The sequence below is a fragment of the Lepus europaeus genome, chromosome 3 (genome assembly GCF_033115175.1).
Source record: "Lepus europaeus isolate LE1 chromosome 3, mLepTim1.pri, whole genome shotgun sequence".
Taxonomy (NCBI): domain Eukaryota; kingdom Metazoa; phylum Chordata; class Mammalia; order Lagomorpha; family Leporidae; genus Lepus; species Lepus europaeus.
This window is the reverse complement of record NC_084829.1, coordinates 150,640,698-150,663,551: the sequence shown is the minus strand read 5'-3', so window position 1 is coordinate 150,663,551 and position 22,854 is coordinate 150,640,698. Positions and strand designations below refer to the sequence as shown.

The 22,854-nt window shown below is 41.0% G+C and overlaps 1 protein-coding gene across 3 annotated transcripts in view; it reads right to left on the bottom strand.

The window, feature by feature from the left end:
* Window positions 1-22,854, bottom strand: part of TAB2 (TGF-beta activated kinase 1 (MAP3K7) binding protein 2) — a 100,725-nt gene that overhangs the window by 29,596 nt on the left and 48,275 nt on the right. For all 3 annotated transcript variants that reach the window (XM_062186902.1, XM_062186903.1, XM_062186901.1), the window contains 2 exons: window positions 12,478-12,668; window positions 4,438-5,938 (listed from right to left, as the gene is read on the bottom strand). In XM_062186902.1, the coding sequence (XP_062042886.1) occupies window positions 4,438-5,938; window positions 12,478-12,579 (1,603 nt within the window). In that variant the 5' untranslated portion in view covers window positions 12,580-12,668. The remainder of the gene's footprint in view (window positions 1-4,437; window positions 5,939-12,477; window positions 12,669-22,854) is intronic.

Here is a 22,854-nt window from a genome sequence, read left to right as displayed (position 1 = left end):
CTAATGGCCTGGGAAAAGCAGTGGAAGATGGCCCAAGTGTTTGGGTCCTTGCTACCCACGTAGGGGACCTGGATGAAGCTCCTGGCTTTGGCTGTTGTGGTCATGTAGGGAGTGACCCAAAGGATGGAAGACCTCTTTCTGTCTCTCCTTCTCTCTGTAACCCTTTCAAAAAAAATCTTAAAAAAATAGAAAATATAAATTTAAAGAATAGATGCATGCACAATGAAATGCAAAGATCTTCGGTTATTAAGCAAAAAGCTGTGTACTGTATATTCTAATATTTGGAGCAGATCTAAGACATATTGAAGAATATGGATATACAGTCATCCCTCAGGATCCATGGGAGACTGGTTCCAGGATTCTCCAAGGATACCAAAACCCAAAGATGCGCAAGTCCCTTCTGTAAAAGGGCACAGTATCTGCAAAGTAACATATCTGTATCTTCCTGTCACTTTACATAATCTCTAGATTACTTTCAGTATCTAATTATGTAAATGTTATATAAATAGCTTCCTTATTGTATTAGTTAGGGAACAAGGATAAGAAGAAACTGTCTACGTGTTCAGTACAGACCCAAGTTTTAAAACATATTTTCGACTGGTTGACTAAAGTTAAATGTGCGGATGAGATAGGAAGGCTCACCAATATTATATAATCTCACGTATATGAGGAAATGAAGAATCAAACAATAAAGTAGGCATTTTTTTTCCCATCCTGGTGAAAAACTGGGTTGCCCGAGGAAGGCATTTTGTTCTCTATATCTACAAAAGTTGCCAATGTTAACAAAAGACATATAGCATTAAGATGAGAACAGGGGCTGATGCTGTGGTGCAGCCAGTAAAGCCATCACCTGCAGCGCTGGCATCTCATATAGGCATCGGTTTGAGTCCTGGCTGCTCCATTTCCATCCAGTTCTCTGCTATGGCCTGGGAAAGCAGTTAGAAGATGGCCCAGGTCCTTGGACCCCTGCACCCATATTTGAGATCTGGAAGAAGCTCCTGGCTCCTGGCTTTGGATTGGCCCAGCTATGGCTATTGCAGCCATTTGGGGAGTGAACCAGTGGATGGAAGATTTTCTCTCTCTCTCTGCCTCTCTCTAAACTGCCTTTCAAATAAATTAATAAATCTTCAACAACAACAACAAAAAGATGAGCGCACACTAGAAAGTCTCAGAATACACAAATATCTGATAAATGACTTTCCTATACTTTTCACAAGTTGGGTAGAGTTGGGTGATGGGACTCAGGAACAACGCAGCTCCCTGACCAGAGCCATCAAGCAATCTTCACATCTGTGTTTGTTCCTCCTAACAGGTCTAAGAGTCTTCCTCATCCCTGTATGCTTGAAGCTGACATCTTTCCTCAGCTCTGATTTTTATCTGTCTCAGATTCCTGTTGTATTAAGAACTCCAGTTTACCACTTCTAGGGAAGGTAGTGGCGTCAGACTCAGTGTCAGCACAAGCAGGACCCTACAGAAGTTCATTAAGTGACTTCTTTTTCTTCAGATTACCCTGTGGCAGACGGCATACCTAACAATGTGTCTCTTAAAAATATGTGTTTTCATTTTTGATAATTATTTTACTATAGTATTTTTAGATGTCAAATGTCAGACAAAAACAGGAATAACACATTTTAGTTATCAATTTATGTCTGTTCCCACCTAAATTTGAGAAAATATTTTCTTATGATCTAGTCTCTGGCTCTACTTATCTTTCTACTCTGAAGTGGATGTTCCAGGAGTTTTAGAGAGGTCAGTTACACTGCAGAGGGCAGAGGTATTTCTTGTCTCTTACCTACACTACTCAAATTAGAGTTTAGAAATAATCTTTGCTTAAAGATCAGTCTTGGAGCTGGGGCTGGAGCTTAGTAGGCTAAGCCTCTGCATGTGGCGCCGGCATCCCATATGGGTGCTGGTTGGAGACCTGGCTGCTCCACTTCAGATCCAGCTCTCTACGATGGCCTGGGAAACCAGTGTAAGATGGCCCAAGTGCTTGGGCTCCTCTATCTGTGTGGGAAACCCATGGAAGAAGCTCCTGGCTCCTGGTTTTGGATCAGCCCAGCACCCGCAGTTGCAGCCATTTGGGGAGTGAAACAGAGGATGGAAGTCTCTCTCTATCTCTCTGTCCCTCTGTAACACTGCCTCTCAAATAAATAAATCAATAAATCTTTAAAATAAAAAAGATCACTCTTACTATAGTACTGCAGACTGTGCTATAGAAACTATAAAGCATCACACACATGCAGAGGAAAGACAGAGACAGCGTCTCAGCAAAGAGCCATCGCGATTTGTCTTCAACCTAGTTGATGAAACACTAGATCCATATGCTGTCAGCGGATGACACAGAAACCTGGTTGGGGTTGGGGTTGTGGCAAAGCAGGTTAAGCTCCTGGTTCAAGTCTTGGCTGCTTCACTTCTGAGCTAGCTCCCTACTAATGCATCTGGGAAAGCAGCGGAGGATGGCCAAGTACCTGGGCCCCTGTACCCACATGGAAGACCCAGATAAAGAATCCCAGGTTTTTGGTTTTGGCTTGGCCCAGCCCTAGCCATTGTAGCCATCTGGGGAAGGAACAACAGATGGAAGACCTCTTTCTCTGTACTGCCTTCAAGTCAATAAATAAATCTTAAAATCTTAAAAAAAAAAAAAAAAAGAAAGAAAGAAAGAAGAAAAAACAAAAAACCTGATCAATACCAGTTCCATAGTAAACCGAAAGGAATGATGAATGGACAGCGGGCACACACGGCAAGCACACGGGCACACAGCCAGATGGACATTAACAGAGCAGCCACACAGACACAGACACGTGTGTTCTCTGTCTCTTGCCGTGTGATGCTCGGAGCTGCCTGGGATTCTGCCAGTGAGAAGGCCATTGCCAGATGAGGCCCTTAGATGTTAAACCTCTAGAAAAAAGAGCCCAAGTAAATCTCTTTTCTTTATAGCTCGCCTGCCTCAGGTATTTTGTCTTAGTAATGCAAAGCTGATTAATACAACTTTATTTTCATATTCCAGTTAATTGTGAATGGTTTTGTTAATTTATAACATCCAGTTAAATGGGAATGTTTATTTTACTTGCAAATTTCCCTTATCAAATTATCTTCATAAAAATTGCTCTCCATTTAAGAAACAGTAACTCTTCAAACAGGAGTTCTGCTGTTTTGACAGGAGAAAAGAACAAAGATGACTTTGGGGGAAGAAGAGAAATTAAATAGCAGTAGAAGAAACCATAGTACATTACAACTCAGACATGGCTGTAACTAGGCTAAAATGGTGCTGGAAGTCAGAGTTCAACACCATCTACCCTGCAGTCAGACTCACCCATGGACTTCAAACACACGCACACACACACATGCACCTGGGCTTCACCACTCAGAGACTAGAAATGACCAAGTTTGGCTGAGCCCTGGGCACTTCGGTGTTTGAAAGCTCGAAAGGTGATTAAAGAATCTGAAAGCACCACAGCTCATCCTGGATGGAGAATCATTAGTGTGCAACTGTTTAAACATAAAATAATCCGAATCAATCAAGCCCTTCTAGAAACTAAGCGGCCAAGTCAGTGTACAAAAATTTTATAAAGGATAAGTGGTAATAGGGGGCTGTATAGTATTTTTCAACCTATCACCCTATGGTAAACACATGGAAAAACTTACTGCAGGTAGAAAGATGGCAAAGATACGCCTTTACTCTAAAAGACTCATAGTTAATTTGTACACTTTCATGCACCAATACTCAAGAAAAAACCCTCATCTCCACCTTTCTTGTCTGAATGAATTTACAGTGTACTACTGAAGATTAAATACATGGCAGAAATTCTTTACCTGAACACAGATATCATTTACATGCTATTCCAGAAAAAGATAATCAATTGAAATAGATTTAAAACTAATATTCTTATTCACAATTCCAAATAAAAAGAAATGTTACAGTAACTGACACTTAAGGCAGGCCAAAAGACACAACTATTAGGAATAAGATTTAATTTTCTCTTTGAGTTAGACTAGTATAGCTCAAGAAGCAATTAAAGACTTTGATGTAGCTTAAGATTAACAAAATCATATCAGAGAAATGAAGATAATTCTTTATTCTTCAAGTATCTGATCACAGAAGGCAGATTTTATCACATTAGTCATGAGTCAAATAATCTCTAAAATGTGTTTTTATTTGCAGAAATCTTAAACAGAAAGCCAATAGCAGTATAAGAACCTATTACAGACATTAAGAAAGTACTATAGACACTAAAATACAACCAAAGTAGGTTATTTTGAAAAGTTGGTAGCTGTATTAAAACTTCAAGTTACAATGATAGCTCAAATACTAAGATAATATTATTTGGGGCAACATTTAATGAAATAATAACACTGACACCCATTTCTGCTGTGAAGTCCAAGGTATCCCCAAAAGCCCAGCATGCAACAGTAGCCCCACTTCAGTATGAGTATTACCTTGTGTGTAGGCAGCATCATCAGATCCCATACTCAACTTCCGTGCTTCACTGACTCTATCCACATGTGCTAACGCAGGCTCCGTGAGGTGCTGAATATTCTCTGTTTCTACATAATGATCAGGATGGTTTAGAAGATTGGTAAGTTCAAAGGTAGGGGAGACCACTCCTGGCGAAACCGCAGGGGGTTTATTGGGAGAAACTGTGATTTTGAAAGTGTATTTTGTGTTGGGCTGAGTGACCACCACTCGAGGAGAAGTTGCAGAGTTACTGCCTATGGCTCGACTTTTGGGAGGGTGGTGATGGATAAAGGCAGGCCCCATGCTCACTTGCCCAGACACATTCCTGGAGGCGGCAGAGGCCCCAGAGTTTGTGGATATGAAGAGGGTAGGCTGATTCCGCAGGACCTGCTCATCTCCTGTGGTGGCATTCGCTGAAATATAGACCTTAGGTTGACTACGGGATATGACCTCATCAGTATTCGGAGGACTGGCAGCTATGTAAACAGTGGGCTGGTTTCTATTTAAAGTCTGGCTATTGACCGAAGAGGAACTGCTGGAGGTTCGAGGCCCAGAAGAACGCAATTTTGAAGAACTGTTTCTTTGTGGTGGTTCAAGTTTGATTTCAATCTGGTTTTTTCGAGGTCCTGTTGAAATATTCTGAATGTTATATTGGCTATGGGCAGAAGACTGGGAGCTACCAGATGAGTGAATCGTTGGCGGCTGTGGGGTAGTGGGTGAACTGATGGGCATATAGACGTGAGAGGTCTGGTGGCCTTGCTGGTTCGATTGCTGGGTTGAGGTATGTGGCAGAGGATTAGATGCAGGGTAAGTAGTCCAGGGACCAGGCTGTGAAGGCTGATAGACTTGTTGAGGGTTCATGGGATTAAACTGAGACACCCAGCCAGAATGCTGTTGTGTCTGTCGAGTTGTACCACTAGGAGTTGTAATGTAAGGCCTTATGTAGATAGAATTTCCCTGTGGACTGTTAAGTACAGGTGGAGGTACACCATGTATGTGCAAAGATGTAGGAGTATTACGACCAGTCTGGATATTTGGGGCTAACGTCACCATGATGGGGTTAAATCTGGGAGTTTGTTGAGAAAGGTTAGATGCTCCTTTGCTGCCTAAGTGAAATCCAAGATGTGGTGTTGAATTTGAAGCCCCAGAGGTACTGGACATTCCAAAAACATTAAAGCCTTGAGGAACCTGAGCTGGTGCTGTCTGTGGCTCCTGCTGAAACAGTTCATTATTGGACTGACCACCTTGAAGCTGTCCATCACTAATGCTGTGCGTTAGAGTCCTGCTTCCATTCATTCTATTTCCTTCTCTTCCATGGTGGTAAATGTTCTGGGACTGCAAGTCCAAGTTGAGGGAAGTCATGTGATTGCGTAGACCAGAAATTCCAGAATCATCTGAAAAATTCAAGTCTCCTTCACCATAAAGATACCTTGTACTCTCCTGAGAGAGAACGGCACAGCAGGCATCCAGGTTATTATTATTCTATAAAACAAAATAAAAATAGCTCAGTGTTAACAATCAGAAGCTAAGACTTCACTCTCAGCACTAAAAACATATTGTGTGATTAACGAGTGATTGAATACAATTGTAACAGATATTTTGAAGCTTCATAGTCGAGAACTATTTTAATGCAAATGGTTGAATTAAAAATCCTCACTCCTAATGTATGAAAAAGGTGTGACTAATAGCGAAAAGTAAATCAAATGACTGCTCTGGTTTACGAGTTATGTAGTAAAATAGATTCATGCAAATACAGTAAACCCGTAACTCAATTAAAAGTACAATTTTAATGTTGAACAAAATAATTCAAAGTATATAATTAAATGTTCTTTTAAAATTTAAATGACATAATTTAACATTTCTCAAACTATTTGGAATAAAATATTCTATCAATGCTTAAACTTCTTTTAATGGAGTGACTCTTTTAAAACCTAATTTGTAACATTTAACTTAAGAAAGTTCTAAAATTCACACCAAAGTCATCTCAATTCCTCAAGTGTGTCCTCTTGTGCAAAATTTGTTTCTATCTGTGAACAGACCCTCAAGAGAGCCTCCACAGGAGCTGAGTTCATACTCTGGCCTTTAGATAGCACTGTGAAAATCCATTACCGAGAAATGGGGACCAAAAAATAAGGCTGTTTTTAAACAACCTTCAAAAGAAACCACTTAATCACTAGTCAGTTCATCCTTAAAAATATTTACTGAACACTTACCATATCCACAGCACATGGTTTCAGTATGTGGAAGGCTCAGTGACATAGAAAATGGAACCTTCCCCTGAGGAGAGCTTAAACTCCATTAGGGAGACACACCTTAGGACGTTCAACAGTGTTGGTATGTAGGTTACCGCGGAAGGAACTGGGTGAGTGAGGGGGTACGGCCTGACAGTTCATAAGACACTACGGGATTTGGCGGGGGAAAGACTGAATTCTTGGTGAAGGCACTGGCAAGAGTAAAGAACATAAATGTGACAGTAAGTAAGAGCATGTTCTAAACAGGTGATCGGAGATCTGGCCAACTTCAGGATCTGTACTGGGAACTGTGAAACAAATTGTTGCAAGAGTAGACTGAGATGAAGTAATGAAGGATATGTGAAAAACAAGTCACACTAGAGTCTGGACTTTACTATAAACAACGGAGAGAGCTACTGAATGTAGAAACACAAAAATGAAGGCAAAAGGGCATTTTGGGAAGATAAGTCTGTTGATACTTAAGATGGAAGACAGAAAACCTTTTGATAAGACAATCAGAAGACATGAAATAAAGACTGCCTGATAATGGGAATACTTCACACAAGGCTACAATGCAATCTGGAGACAAAAGAAAGAGTTCAGAGAGAACAGGAATATTAGGAGAGTGACAGAAAGGGAATAGTTATAGATATGGGTAATCAAGTGAAAACATCTATAGGCAGCTTGATATCAGATAAAATCATAAAGAACTGCATAAAAAGGTACTTGAGGGGGTCAATGCTGTGGGATGGCGGGTTAAAGCCCTGGCCTGTGGTGCCGGTATTGCATATGGGCACCGGTTCAAGTCCTAGCTGCTCCACTTTCAATCCAGCTCCCTACTAATGCACGTGAGAAAGCAGAAGATGGCCCAAGTGCTTGGGCCCCTGCAGCCACATGGGAGACCTGGAAGAAGTTCCTGGCTCCTGGCTTTGGATCGGCTCAGCTTCAGCCACTGGGGCCACTTGGGGAGTAAACCAGCAGATTGAAGACCTCTTTCTCTCTCTCTCTCTCTCTCTCTCTCTCTCTCTCTCTCTCTCTCTCTACCTCTCTCTGTAATTCTGTCATTCAAATAAAATAAAACTTTTTTTTTTTAAAAGGTACTTGAGGTTTTGTTAAGAAATGATAGTCAGTTAGGGGCAGCAAGCGCTGTGGCATAGCAGGTAAAGCTGCTGCCTACAGTGCCGGCATCCCACATGGGTGCCTGTCCCAGCTGCGCCACTTAGAATTCAGCTCTCTGTTATGGTCTGGGAAAGCAGTAGAAGATGGCCAAAGTCCTTGGGCCCCTGCACCCACGTGCGAGACAAGGAAGAGGCTCCTAGCTCCTGGCGTCGGATCAATGTTGCTCTGGCCAGCCATTGTGGCCAATTGGGGAGTGAACAAGAGGATGGAAGACCTCTCTCTCTCTCTGCCTCTCCTTCTTTCTCTGTGTAACTCTTTCAAATAAATAAATAAATCTTTTTTTTTTTTTTTTTAAAAAGAGAAATGATAGTCAGGGCTGGTGCTATGGCACGGTGGGTTAAAGCCCTAGCCTGCAGTGCCAGCATCCCATATGGGCGCCAGTTCAAGTCTCGGCTGCTCCTCTTTCAATCTAGCTCTCTGCTATGGCCTGAAAAAGCAGTAGAAGATGGCCCAACTCCTTGGGCCCCTGCACCTGAGTGGGAGACCCGGAAGAAACTCCTGGCTCCTGGCTTCGGATCAGCTCAGCTCTGGTCATTGCGGTCATTTGGGGGAGTGAACCAGTGGAATGGGAGACCTCTCTCTCTCTGGCTTTATATCTGTCTCTAACTCTGTCCTCCAAATAAATAAAATAATTCTTTTTTTTAAAAAAAGAAATGATAATATACACTATTTCAACAGTAATCCAAAAGAAAAGGTTAGCAAAGTTTGGCTCCCCTTGCCTTGTAAGCAGCAATTCAAATTTTTCTTGCTGTAAAAATCCTTTTTTTCTACTCACAACTCTGAAATGATAATACAACTCTCTCAAATAAAATAAACTGACTACAGTCTTTATCTACTCATTATGCCTTAACCATTTGATCTTAACATTTGCCAAATCTAATAGGTGATTTTGTTACCTTTATTGCCATTCCTAGTAGATTCCTCTTGCTTCTCAGCCAAAACTTAGTGACCCCATCTTTCTCTCACTCTCTGCTGTCATCCCCAAATTAAAACGCATATTCCTACCACATCTAGCTCCACACTTCATTTGTAAAAACTTGGCACTCATATTTAAAAGCTGTCCTCTTTAAATCTCTTGAGCTCACAAAAGTCCTTTAAGCCTTTATAATCTCTCAATATTTAATATATCCCCATTAAATAGCAATATTTTGATCCCAGCTATGCCATAACTCATATAACCTGACATTATTTAACCTGCACATATATCATTTTCAGTGGATTCTGACACTGTCAGCTTGATCCAACTAATGATTTTTAGCAGCTGTTGATGGTCACTATTTAGAAACATTATTTCATTAGAGGCTGAAAAATGCTGAAATTGGAGACTTCTCAAATTGAAGATGTCTTCATATTTATTAGCAGCAATTGTTCCTTAAAGACTTGCTTTCTTCAGCTAGACTCTTTGTCCAGAAAAGCAGGATAATGAAATTCCTTCTCTTTACCAGTTTTAAAGCTGGTGCCCTACCAAGCTCCAACAAGGACTAAGATTTATTTTTAGTATTATAATACTAAAATTAAAGATACTCCTGTATCTTTACAGATACAAGATGACAAGAACCCAGTAGTCTTTCCCAAATTCCTTCCTAATGTCTAATGCCTAAGCTCACCTTGTATATTTTCTACTCCAGACCTGGAATCAGCCATTTCTCAAAAAAGCCCTGATTATTTTTGCTGGAAAGCTGTAAAGGATTCCCTTCAAGAATATCAAAAAGAGTAAGATACAAGTTTTTAAAAGAATGAGAACCAATGCTTTCTTTCCTTCCAAAATATTATTACTGTTATATTGTTTGACACGCACACTAACTGTGCATACACACACACACACACACACATGGGGTATAGTGTGGCATTTTAATATATGTGCACAGTGTGTAATGATCGGATCAAAGTAATTGGCATATCTATCATCTCAGGTATATATCATTTCTCCGTGTTGGGAAAATCTCTGCTAGCTATTTTAAAATAGAATTATTGTGTGTGTGTGTGTGTGTGTGTACGTATAGCCCCAAATCTGTACTCTCTTCAAAGCTACAAAAAAAATCTGAATCATTATTTCCAGCTCCTCTTTAATTTTTCCCCAAAGCCCAGCAAACACAGAAATTACAGCTAGCATCAGCATCTAACCTACAAGCACTCTTCTGAAATTGATTCATTCAGTCACTCCTTTAGCCTACATTTTCTGAACCTCTATTAGGCAAGTAGAAAGGAGTATGTGGCTGATCTCAAAGTCTAGTGAAGAGGCAGGCGCTGTGGCATAGTGGGTAAAGCTACCGCCTGAGTGTCAGCATCCCATAGGGTGCCGGTTCAAGTCCCAGCTGCTCCTCTTCTGATCCAGTTCTCTGCTATGGCCTGGGAAAGCAGTAGAAGATGGCCCAAGTCCTTGGGCCCCTGCACCTGCATATAAGACCCTGAAGAAACTCCTGGCTTTGGATTGGCGAGCTCTGGCTGTTGTGGCCATCTGAGGAGTAAACCAGCGGATGGAAGACCTTTCTCTTTCTCTTCCTCTCCTTCTCTCTCTGTGTAACTCTGACTTTGAAGTAAATAAATAAACCTTAAAAAAAAAAAAAAAAAGTGTAGCCTGTCTCACAGGTAATTTTCAAGCAAAACAGATTTCACTTTTGTAATCACTAGGTGTTGGGAAGCATGTCAAGAAGTTTTTTTTTTTTTTAAATAAAAGCAGATTAACATAGTGAAGGCAATACAAATGGGTATGCAAAGGAAGTCTAAAACCTATTTTCTATTTTTGAGAAAGGTGAAAAACATGCTTTATTATTTTATTTTTAGATTGGCAATTTACACAGATCAAAACAATAGAAAAAGGCATTGTGCTGAGAAACTGCCATCTTAAATCCTTTTCCCATCTGAGCGGTTCTTTCCTGCCCACTATTGGTAACCATCTTTTACTAATTTTGTTTTTAATCCCTCCGGTATTTCTTGATGCAAATAGGGAAAATACACATATATGTGTATATATATCCCCTCTGCCCTGTCTATAAACACTGTTCTGCTATTTTCTTTTTTTTTTTAAAGTACATCCTTTTTATTATTATTGTTATTATTATTTGACAGATAGAGTTAGACAGTGAGAGAGAGAGGGACAGAGAGAAAGGTCTTCCTTCCGTTGGTTCACCTTCCAAATGGCTGCTATGGTCGGAGCTGCGCCGATCCGAAGCCAGGAGCCAGGTGCTTCCTCCTGGTCTCCCATGCGGGTGCAGGGACCCAAGCACTTGGGCCATCCTCCACTGCCTTCCTGGGCCACTCTGCTATTTTCTTAATGCACCCTGAAGATCATATTACAAGAGTACATTACAGCTCTTCCTTTTTGATGATATACTAATTCTATAAAAGGCTCTATATTTTACTTGGAGCTAAGGTACATTAAAATGTCTATCACTGCTACTGGGAAGTGTTTTGGCCAGTTCTTTCAATATGAAGTTTTTGCAGAAAAGTCTATACAGGATTTCCCTGTTAGTTTTTCAATGACCTGCCAAACATTTGCAGGATAGCTTTATTTTACCATAAAACTCATTTATTTGAAAAGCTAGGAAGGGACACTTGGCTAATAAGGGGAGACTATCTTCCCCCCACTGTCTCTGTTCTTTCCTCTTTAATTTTCTTTAAATTCTGATTCTACCTTTACTATCTTTTTTTCCTTTTTCGGCTACAACTTTCACATTCTATACCAACAAGTGTGAAGTTTTTAAAATTAAAATTTTTTTTACAAAAAGACTTCTATTTATTTATTTGAGAGGTAGAGTTATAGACAGAGAGAGGCAGAAGACAGAGAGAGAAGTCTTCCCTCCGCTGGTTCATTCCCCATATGGCTGCAACGACTGGAACTGAGCCCATCTGAAGCTAGGAGCCAGGAGCTTCTTCTGGGTCTCCAACATGGGTGCAGGGGCCCAAGCACTTGGGCCATTTTCCACTGCATTCCCAGGCCATAGGCAGAGAGCTGGATTGGAAGAGGAACAGCTGGGACACAAACCAGCACCCTTATGGGATGCTGGTGCCACAAGCAGAGACTTTACCAACTAAGCTACAGCACTGGTCCCTGAAATACTGATTTGTACATCAAATATTTATTATGGGCCTTCTATTATTATGACTCCTATTAGTACTGGCTGCTAACATTTATTGAGCACTCACTGTGAATCAGGTACCCTGTTAGTTGCTGTACTTGCATTATCAAATTTAGTCCTCTGTAGAGCTTTTATTCCCATTGTATAGCTGAGTAAATGAAGGCCAGAAAGCAAAGGCCAAAGCAGCTAATTAAATTTCTACTAGTAACTGTCAAAGCATGAATCCAAGTCTTTTTATCACCAAAATATACGTTTGTAGTAAAGGAAGGGGGAAAGCGAAGCAAGCTCGCAGTAAGTACGGATCCTTCATCAATGCTCTCCATTCAGAGCTGATCCTGACATCTGCTCTATAAAGCAGGTGTCATCCACAGATGGGGTACAGGGAGCCCCATCCTGTCAAAGGCCACCCCAACTGTCAACACCACAGCTCATCTCTCTCTCTCAGAGCACACTAATGCCAACAAGAAGTTAACTTCAGAGTTTCCTTCCACGGTTTGTAAGCAGATCAGGTGAGAAAGCCTGGAGCACTGACCTGCAGCATGCACCTGGACACAACGACCTCAGGCACTTCAGGGAACTTCTGTCGCAGGTCATGTAAAACCTGAAAATCAATTTGGTGGCTTCCTTGGGCCATTCGTATGTTGCCTGATCAGGACTATCTGTACAGCAGGCAATTCTAGGCCTTAGTGGAAACAGTACTCATCTCTTCTGTCCAAGCATTTTCTGTGAAAGAAAGAAAAAAAAAATTAATGAGAACTAATTATAGAATGAATACTGCTATGGATTTAAAATTTCAGTACAAAGGATTATATACTTCAGCACCCAGCAATTAATATAAACTACAAAATATCACTTAGGCCTATAATGCTCCCCATGTAGTCTTTTCAATATAACTTTTCTTGGCAAACTTTTATACTAAGTCCCACATATTTGTATGCTCTGTAAGCGTTGGGCCAAAAGGCCTTCAAATAAGATATTTTGGTCAAGGTTGTCTTCCCTCATTCGTTTAAAAGGGGAGATTAAATAATTTTACTGATTTTTTTTTTTTTTTCCTTAATGATCACGGGACAGCCTGGTGTATGTGATCTTATTTGCTGTACTTAAAATTCTTAAAGTTGGATCCTGAAAAAACTTCATTCTCTAAATAACTTTGTATACTCTGTCTAAAATTTAATGATCTAGAACCCAATACAGGTGGTATTTTGCTTTATTTTCCAGATATACATAGTCCTTTAACTGGTGAGGAGTGTTCTGGGAGTATTTTTTTAAAGTTCCTCAGGTGATTCTAACATGTGGCCAAAGTTGAGAACTACCACCTTATTTTTATTCTTAATGTTCCAAATGTGAACATGCTTAATCCTGAATCTTTGATGTAAATACATGAAATCTAAATAAAATATTTAAAATTAAGTTTAATTTAGGATAAATTTGACAAGAAGACAATCTTTTTAAAACTATTTTGTTATTTGTAATTACAAAAATTCTTATTTGTTACGTTTTAACCTCATTTACACATGCTTATCAAATGACAAGTCTGTAAATTCTACGAATGTAGGAATTAGTCTCTTGTACTGTTTAGCATTTTATAAAATGGTCTTAAGCATAATAGATATTAAAATATTTTTGTGTAATTTATTATAACTCCTGAGTCGTCAACAGAATAAACGCTCATTTAGACATCATCCATAATAAGCCTTTTAGCTTTTTATTATTACTTGATTAACTTTTACTCAGTTCTTTTGTCTGTGACTTCAGCTATTACATGTCACAGAAGGAATCAATGCCAAACCAAACCATCTGCATTGTAGTTTCCCCTAAATTATTTCTATCTAAAACTCAACACACAATTTCCGCACTCAAAGCAGTGATTCTACAAATGGGCTGCTGCGGAAACAGAAATACTGGAAATTAGTAAATGACATTTAAAAATAATTTACGAGGTGATAAATATGCTACAGAATTGCTCATCTGAAGACAATTTCCCTTGAGTCCTCTCCAACCACCAACCCAATTCCTCAATTTGGGCAAGAACTCCTCAAAAGAGTTATTTACCCTTAAGCATCTTTGTGTCCACCCTCCTGATCTCCTTTAACACACTTCTCTGCTTAAGTTTCCTTGTGGTTTCCCCACCGAAATTACATGCTGGAGCTTCAGGCCGTGGAAGCCGTTGTGAGTGCCAGTTCTCATGTTACCAGACATTGCTGCAGGTTCTGACCCATTCAACCACTCCTCCATTCTTGAAACAATTTCTTCCCTCGCTTTCTGGTATTTACACTCTTCTGGTTTTCTTTCTACCCACTGGTGGCAGCTTCTCCGTTTTCTCTGCTGGATTCACTTCCTTTTCTGGACATTTAAATACTGGTGGACTAATCGAGTTCAGCTCCAGGGTTTCTTTTCAACTATACTAACATTTCTCTTGGTAACTTCACACACTGCTTCAAATAGCAGCTTTATTCTGAGGCCTGGCAAAATCATCTCCAACCCCAATATTTTCTTGAGTTCCAGACTAGTTGTCTGATATCTTTTTGACATCTAAAACCCACTTCTCAAACTTACAAAATTGTACTCTTGATTCCCCTCAACTCAAGCCAACACTTTCTTAGTTTTGCATTTCGCTATATGGTATCATCATTTCTGCATTTGATGTCCCACCAAGCCTTACTGACTAGATCTACAAAACGTCTTTTCGATCTAACTACTCGTTCACACCTGCTACTGCTCTTGCTCACACCCCCATAGTGCTTCATCCAGAGGACAACCACAAGGGTCTCTAACTGGTCTTTTCCCCACCTCCATTCTTGGTTCCAGCAATACCCCCCGGCCCCAGCCCCAGTCATTCCTCCACTGGCTGATCCTTATGAGAAGTAAATCAGAGCCAATCATTCCCCTGCTCAGGACCTGTCCTCACCAGGTCCCTGGCCAACTGCCATACCCTCAACTTCATCTGCACCACTCTCCTTGTCCTTCAACTCCTAACGATCTTCTGCCAATCTCAGTCTTACTTATTAAAGCTTTCAGACTTCCTTCTGCCTGAAACTTTCTTCTCAGGCTCCTGCATGGTTTTCTCTCCTACTTCATTAACATCTCGGATCAAATATCACGTCCTCAAAGACAGCTGCCAATCAATCTACCTAAAAGAATGCCATACCTCTGTGGCTCTCCCACCAGCATATCCTCATACTGCTTTTTCTTCATAGCATTTGTCATTATCTGACATTTATTTTATTCATTACCTATCCCCAAAACTTAGTTTCACAGGATCAAGGACTTTAAAACAGTTTTTACTTACTTAGTTATTTGACAGGTAGAGAAAAACAGACAGACTCAGGGGGCTCCCATGAGCCAATTCACACCCACACGCCCGCAATGATCCCAGGCTGGGCTGAAGCTGCAGCTAGGGGGTTGGAACTCAATCCAGGTCTCTCAAGTAGGTGGGCAAGAATCCAATTACTTGAGCTGTCACAGCTGCCACCCAGGATATGCATTAGCAGGAAGCTGGAGTCCAGAGCCAGAACCAGTTATGGAAGCCAGGCGCTCTGATATGGGATGCAGGCATCTCACCTGCTAGGTCAAATGCCCGTAGCAGTTCAGGGACGTTGAGGCACACTGCTGTATCTCCAGGATACAGATTCTTGTTGACTCACAAAAGATATGATATTTGTTGGGTGAAATCAAAGATTTACACCATGCATCTTTCATATTACTTTGTTTGCAAAACATTTCAAATAATCTAGATTTGGAAAGCATACTAATTTACACACAATTTGAAGGAGAGATAAATCTTCAGTCTGATGAATATCTTTATTATTAGAAAAGTACAAATCATGAGAACAAATTGCAACTTACTGCATCATTAAAACATACACAGAAATCTATTACCACACTTGCTTGCTTTTCTTTGGTTCTTTTCCTACATTTGTTTATTTCACAGGCAGTTACAGAGAGAAAGAGACAGAGATCCTCCATCCACTGGTTCATGTCCCGAATAGCTTCAACAGCCAGGGCTGGACCAGGCCAAAGCCAGGAGCCAGGAATCCCATCCTGGTCGCCCGTGAGGACGGCAGGGGCCCAAGTGCTTGGGCCAGCATCTGCTGCTCTCAGAGGCACATCAGCAGAGAGCTGGACTGAAAACGAAGCTGCTGGGACGGGAGCCAGCACTGCGTACTGCAAGCAGCAGCTTAACCCACTACGCCACAACGTCAGCCTTGCTTGCTTGTTTTTCTAATAAACACTATCGAGTAAAAAACAGAAAATTTTTCAAATGTACAATTTTATTTCAAGTGTTTCACTTCTTGTAAAGACAAAGTTGTTCTTATTACACTAACTGTTTCATGAATAACAACTTTAAACACAAAACAAAGTACAAAAAACAACTACTTGATGCAGAAACAGAAATGGAAGGGAGAAGACAGGAGTCCAGCACTTTCAGGCACAGCAAGTGTGACTTTCCATTTGTACATGGTTTTTGGCTGCAGAGCAGGTAGCAGTTAGCTTGGGTAGCTAAAACACAGAGAAAACCTGCAGTCTGACCTGCTTGATGAACTTGGCATGGAATGATAAGTAAAGACCTAGCTAGCAAATTACAGAAAGGAGAGAGCCAGACAGGAAGTATTTACATATTTCGTGTACACATCTCTCTGATCTCTGAACTATATATATACGTAGACAAATTCCAAGCAACCAGGTCAGGGTTAAAATAATTCATCTGACATTTCTGAGTTTGTAGTTTGAGTTCAGTCAAACTAAATGTCCACTAAAAACAAACATCAGTACTCACTGGAGGGAAAAAAAAAAAAAAACTCATTGAAGGAACATAATAGAACCCAGAGTCTCTACATGTCACTCAGTGTCCTAAATGCAATCCAAAATTACTACATATAAGAAAAAGGAAAAACTGACCCACTCAAGAAAAAAGGCAACCAATGGCAACCAAGCCCAAGATGACTCAGATGCTAGAATTAGCACATAAGGATATTAAAGCAGCGACTTAAACTATGCTCAAGGATGTAAGGGCAAATATGTGTGGACTTCTCAGCAAAGAAACAGAAACTATATAAAGAAGCAAATGGAAATTCAGAAACTAAAAAATAAAGTATCTGAAATGAAAAAAAGAAAAATCCGGGGGCTGGTGTTGTAGCACAGTGGGTAAAGCCACTGCTTGAGATACGACATCCTGTATGGGCTCCCAGCTCCACTTCTGATCCAGCTCCCTGCTAATGCACATGGGAGGGCAAATAGCAGAAGATGGCCCCAGGACTTGGTCCCTATGCCCATGTGGGAGACCTGGATAAAGCTCCTGGCTTTGGCCTGGCCCAGCTCTGGCAGTTGCAGCCATTTAGGAAGTGAACCAGTGGACTGAAGTCTCTCTTGTTGCTCCTCCTCTCTCTGTAACTCTTTCAAATAAATAAATATGTTTTAAAAACCTGGAGGTTTACTTAAGAGTAATGGGAATCACCCACCATGATAAAAGGATTCGTGTATGCATGAAGAATGGCTCTAGTATGGAGAAAAGAACACTGCGGCAGTCTAGCCAGGAAATGGTAATAGCCTAGTACTGCAGAGATGGCATAGACTGTGCACAGAGATGTGAAAAGACTTAACGGATAATAGGAAGTAAAAAGTTACAGAACTTGGTGATGGATTAGATATTGGGAAGATGGAGAGGTAAGTGTCAAGGTTGATTTCTGACTTGCTCAAATAGGTAGTGGGCCCATCTATGAACTAGGGAACAATGGGAAAAGACTACGAGTACAAAGAAGAGGATTGTAGGTTGTTTTTTTGTTTTAAGATTTATTTATTTATTTGACAGGATCGAGTTACAGAGAGAGGCAGAGAGAGAGAGAGAGAGAGAGAGAGGTCTTCCATTCACTGGTTCACTCTCTAGATGGCTACAACGGCCCGAGCTGCACCAATCTGAAGCCAGGAGCCAGGAGCTTCTTCTGGGTCTCCCACAAGGGTGGCAGGGGCCGAAGGATTTGGGCCATCTTTTACTGCTTTCCCAGGCCACAGCAGAGAGCTGGACTGGAAGTGGAGCAGCCAGGACTCAAACTGGCACACATATGGGATGCCGGCATTGCAGGCTAGGGCTTTAACCCGCTACACCACAGAGCCGGCCCCAACAGGTCTGGTTTTGACATGCTGAGTCTAGGATGCCTTTAAAACATCCCAAAGCAGGTATCACACAGGGAGTTGAGACATATGGATCTGTAGCTCAAAAAGGGGAGGTTTGAGCTGTAGACAGAAATCTGAAAGCCATCTCCAGAGCTGGCATTAATGTTAACATAGATGAGATAACCCTACTATGTTGTATAATTTCAGAACATGTACAACATTCTTGGTTACATTATGGCTAATACATTATATATCCACTTTTTTCCTTAAGGGTCAACACTCCTTCCACCCACAAAATGTAAGCAGAATGTTTAAATACTGATTTTTTTAACATCTTAATAATTAACTTTTTGTTTGGGAAACATGAAACTATTCTACACTGAAAACTTATTTCTAAAGAAGAAAACACGTAAACATGTAAAGGTGCTACAAAGCTCTATCAAGGAAACCAGCAGTTTCCTTACCTCTTGCCTTTACCCCTAATTCCTGCTTGGCAGAGGCAATCCTTGTCAACGCTGAGCGAGTTCTCTGTATTCTTGCAGACTATAGGGAGCAGGTGCTTGGCTGTGGATACTGGCATCTCATGTGAGTGCCTGGGTTCGAGACTTGGCTCTGCTCCCAACTTGTTTTCTACTGGTGTGTATCCCAGGAGGCAGCAAGTGCTGGCTTCCGGGGCAGGCTCTCTGGCCTGCAGGCAGGGGTCTAGGTGGAGCTCCTCACTCCAGGCATCTACTTGGCCCACGCCTGGCAGGTGTAGACAGCAGGGGAGCGAACCAGGGGATGGGAGATTCTCTCTCTCTCTCTCTCAAATAAACAAAAGAATGAAAATGCTTTAAATCCATCTTCAAAAGAAAAAACAAGAGAGATAGAGTTGTTGCTTGAATTTTCAATTTTAAACATTATGGATTTTTTTACTATAGAAAATACAGTTTTGCAATTCAGTCTCAACACACACACACACCCCTCAACCTCTGTTTCTCTGCCTAGTTACTTCCTAATTTTTGCTTAAACAATATTCTATATTTATATTAGATCCCCCTATCCCCTGGAAGTGTTGTTAACCTAGTTACTCCATTTCTAATGAGGCAGGGACTGTCTCTTCAATGTTCTTTTCCATACTAGCGATTCAAGAAGAAAACTATGTTTTTTATGAACTGTACAATATTAATCAAAGGTGATTCAAGGTGGCCTCCCATCAAGTCCAACAAAACAGAAAAGCTCTCAAAATTGTAACTCTGGGAGAACAAGGAAAGAAAGGAAAGCAGCAGGTGGGGGAGAGCCACCACTACTCCAGTTACACAGTTAGGTGAGATGTATTACTTCACAGTAAGTAAACTGCCTGAGAAGACATTAAAGCAAAGAAGCATCCAAAGCAACAACTTAAAAGATAGGAAAAAATCTGTCAAGGACTAAAGGTGAACACGCCTGACAATTCACCCCTTACCAAAGCCCACAAATAAGACGGACAGTTTGATAAAATTTTTTGAAGAGAGGCAATTACTGCATTATTTAAATTGTGCCAAACTCCAGTTATTAAATTTCTTTAAAAGGTCCTCATCTTCTGATGTAAAAATCTGATATGCACAAAAAAGCAAACAAAATATCTATATACCAGTAGCACTGATTTATAAAAACTGGTATAAAAGTTTAGGAAATGAAATACAACAGGTTACAGAGTTGAATTTATTTATTTATTTATTTTTAAAGATTTATGGAAAGTCAGAGTCACACAGAAAGAGGAGAGGCAGAAAGAGAGACAGAGAGGTCTTCCATCTGATAGTCCACTCCCCAACTGGCTGCAATGGCCAGAGCTGTGCCAATCCGAAGCCAGGAGCCTCTTCCGGGTCTCCCACGTGGGTGCAGGGGCCCAAGGACTTGGGCTGTCTTCTACTGCTCTCTCAGGCCATAGCAGAAAGCTGGATGGGAAGTGGAGCAGCCGGGACTCAAACCAGCGCCCATATGGGATGCTGGTGCATCAGGCCAGGGTGTTAATGCGCTGCACCACAGCGCCGGCCCCCAGAGTTGAATTTATTAAAGGTGTCTAGGGTTATTTAAAAATTTATACCTGTACTTCCATCATATTAATATAATTATAGCAGAATACTTACACACACTATTATCTCAATAGATACTCCAAAATATCATTTAGGAATATTTATTCTTGCTTTGGTGAAAAAACATAAGGTTTCAGCTCCGGCATGATGGTGTACTGAGATACTTCAGACTCTCTTATTACAAACAACTAGAACTACTGAAAAATTTCTTATATTTGCTTCAATACACAGCAGAGCTTGTAAAAAAAAAAAAAATGGTCTGGTGCCAGGAACAAAGCCAGAATTGAAAGCCATCGTAACCAAAGCAAAGTCAAAATGCTGTGGTGATACCCAGAACAGGAGGCGGAGTTAGGAGAGAGCAGAGTACTAGTTACTGGAACTGGACACACTGGTACTGGGCTTTAAATGATATATGGAGGGTAGACAGACTCTATGTCCACGAGACATCTTTATCTAAATGAGGTCATTTTATAAAGCCTAGATTCTGGAAAGTTTTCCTTATTGCTGTCAAGGCAGCCCAGCCTCTACCCACTGCCACACAGAAGCCACAAGGATGGATGAAGTTCACAAGAACCATGGATTCAAGAAGGAAAAGTCTCCCTTAAAAATTAAAGTCACATGCCTGCACCATACACATGTGTGGAATGAAAATTTATACTACAGGTGTACAGAAGACACTTCAAAAAGAAAGTCTGCGGGGCCAGCACTGTGGTGCAGTGGGTAAAGCCACTGTCTGCAGTGCTGGCATCCCACATGGGCGCTGGTTTGAGACTTGTCTGTCCACTTCCAATCCAGCTCTCTGCCATGGCCTGGGAAAGTAGTAGAAGATGGCCCAAGTCCTTGGGACCCTGCACCCACGGGGGAGACCCGGAAGAAGCTCCTGGCTCCTGGCTTCGGATCAGCCAAGCTCCAGCTGTTGAGGCTATCTGGGGAGTGAACCAGCAGATGGAAGGCCTCTCTCTCTCTCTCTTTCTCTCTCTCTCACTCTCTAACTGTGACTTTCAAGTAAAATAAATCTTAAAAAAAATAAAATAAAAAATAAAAGTAAGTCTGTGGCTGGTGATACCATGAGGGTTCCTGGCAAAAACAAATGCAAAATCATTATGGAAGAATACTTTAATCTGGCAGCAAATGATTCCTAGAAGTTAAAAACAAAATCATGTTGAAGGTTAACTCATGATAAATAAAATACAAAACCACAAAGAAATAATCCACCATGAGTAAGAATCAGAGGTACCAACTGCCTGATTAGAATCTAAAAATGCAAGACAGCAGAACAACCTGCAGGAAGCTATAAAACATAAGTATTTAAAATGATTGCAAAGATAAAAGAAGGAAAAGAAACCACAAAGATAAAATATAAAGTAAAAATGCAGATCAAAAGGATCAAGGAGGACTTCTGGAAACTAGAATACCATCACCAAATTGCAAAATCCAACAGCAGAAGAGACTTGAGAACAGAAAGACTGGAGAACTGGGAGACAGTTACCACAAAAGCAACCAGAGAGCACACATATAAGGCAAATGAATGTATGAAAAGAAATAAACATATTAGAGCAAAAACATGTATCTAATGAAGGACTTCCAGCAGGAAAGCTATGAAACAATGAAGGAAAGGCAAGGTTCAGAGACAGCGGTTGAAGACACATGTCCTCAAACACATATGTGTGTTGGGGGTGGGGGGAGACACACTAAATTCAGTAAGGGAAAAATAAAAACAAATGTGCACACACACTGCAGTGAGACAGAAGACTACCAATGACATAGAGTCTATCTTTAAAACAACCCAAGAGGCTGGTGCTGTGGCGGAGCGGGTTAAAGCCCTGGCCTGAAGCGCCAGTGTCCCATATGGGCGCCAGTTTGAGACCCGGCTGCTCCACTTCCCATCCAGCTCTCTGCTATGGCCTGGGAAAGCAGTGGAAGATGGCCAGAGTCCTTGAGCCCCTGCATCCGTGTAAGAGACCCAGAGGAGGCTCCTGGCTTCGGACTGGCGCAGCTCCAGCTGTTGTGGCCAATTTGGCAGTGAGCCATCAATGGAAGATCTCTCTCTCTGCCTCTCCTTCTCTTTCTGTGTAACTCTTTTAAATAAATAAATAAATAAATTTTTTTTTTAAAAAGTAAAAATAATTAAACAATATTTAAATTTTTACCACTAGTCTGCTACAAATGTAATAAACACCGATGGATGAAATACTCAAGGTATCAGATACACTAAAAAATACTATATGGTCTTTTGAAATGTCAGGTAAATATTGATAAATTACTGTAAAAAACTCTATGAAAAAAAATGAAAGTCTATTTGTAACAAATCAGCTATACAGATTTTAATACTGAATCCAGGGGCCGGCACTGTGGTGCAGCAGGTTAAAGCCCTGGCCTGAAGTGCCAGCATCTCATATGGGCGCCGGTTCTAGTCCCGGCTGCTCCTCTTCCTATCCAGCTCTCTGCTATGGCCTGGGAAAGCAGTATAAGATGGCCCAGGTTCTTGGGCCCCTGCACCCACGTGGGAGACCTGGAAGAAGCTCCTGGATCCTGGCTTCGGATCAGCATAGCTCCGGCCGTTGCAGCCATTTGGGGAGTGAACCAGCAGATGGAAGACCTCTCTCTCTCTGTCTCTACCTTTCTCTGTAACTCTTTCAAATAAAAAAAAGACAAAAACAAAAACAAAACAAAACAAAACTGAATCCATTTGACTCAAAACAAACTGAATCGATTTCAGACTCAAAATAACTCCAAAAGCCTAA